General features: G+C 37.4%; 1 protein-coding gene across 1 annotated transcript in view; it reads right to left on the bottom strand.

The window, feature by feature from the left end:
* The window catches only part of GUCY1A3 (guanylate cyclase 1, soluble, alpha 3), a 15,300-nt gene extending 14,664 nt beyond the window's left edge, over nucleotides 1-636 (bottom strand). The window contains exon 1 of the mRNA XM_009329802.1: nucleotides 231-636. Within this exon, the coding sequence (XP_009328077.1) occupies nucleotides 231-479 (249 nt within the window). The 5' untranslated portion in view covers nucleotides 480-636. The remainder of the gene's footprint in view (nucleotides 1-230) is intronic.
* Between the last annotated feature and the right edge of the window lie 240 nt (nucleotides 637-876).

Genomic DNA, 876 nt, shown 5'->3' with positions numbered 1-876 from the left:
ATACAATGGAAGGGATGGTGTGTACAAAAATGATTGCGGCAAAATTGTATCCAGAAGGAATGGAAGAGGATGAAATGAGGATTTAAACTATGCAGAACTAGGTAAGAACACAAACTTTGAAATCAAAACAACTTTCTAAAGGCTTACATCTAAAGGCTGGCATACAATGCTTTTTTAATATTTATAATTAAATGCTATTAAAGTAGTATTATTATGCGGTATCTATTTACCTCAGGAAAGATTAGTTTGCAGATGCTTTCAGTTAATGTGTGCAGGTACACTCTACTTCTGCTTGTTTTCCTTTGTGGAAGGTTTCCTTGAGCATCTTTTTCATGGACTTCTTTGCAGATGGGCAAAGCTGCTCTAGAGCTGTTTTCTGTGCAGTCCTTGTCATGTTCCTCAGTAATGTGACTTTGAGTCAGTAAGGAGAAAGGACATTCCCCTGTGATCTTCAAGTCTTTCAGTTTTGTACAGAACATAGTGTACAAAGTCTCTCCCTTGAGATTAAGAGTACTTGGCTTTCTGTTTAATAGTTCTCTTCTGTTTACTAACAAGAGCAGAAGATGCCAGAATAGTAGATAAGGCAACCACCGTGGAAGATTATTGGTAGCTATAAACCACCACAGGAACAAATGTGTGCCCCTACAAAACAAGAAGAAAGAAAAAAAATTAAAAACATTTATTTTCTCTCTTAAGTTCCTGTGACGTGCCAGTTTTACCATATGTGCATTAAAATAATGGCTTGTCTAGGACCTTGCTCAGGAAAGCACTTAAGCTCATGTGCCATTTTAAGCATGTAATCCCTACTGACTTCAGTGCTTCAGGTAATTAAAATTGCGTGCATGGTTAAGTTCTTGGCTGAATTGGGGCTCTAGT

The sequence above is a fragment of the Pygoscelis adeliae genome, unplaced genomic scaffold (assembly GCF_000699105.1).
Source record: "Pygoscelis adeliae isolate BGI_AS28 unplaced genomic scaffold, ASM69910v1 Scaffold67, whole genome shotgun sequence".
Taxonomy (NCBI): Eukaryota; Metazoa; Chordata; class Aves; order Sphenisciformes; family Spheniscidae; genus Pygoscelis; species Pygoscelis adeliae.
The sequence above is the reverse complement of the archived record's forward strand: the minus strand, read 5'-3'. Positions and strand labels throughout refer to the sequence as shown.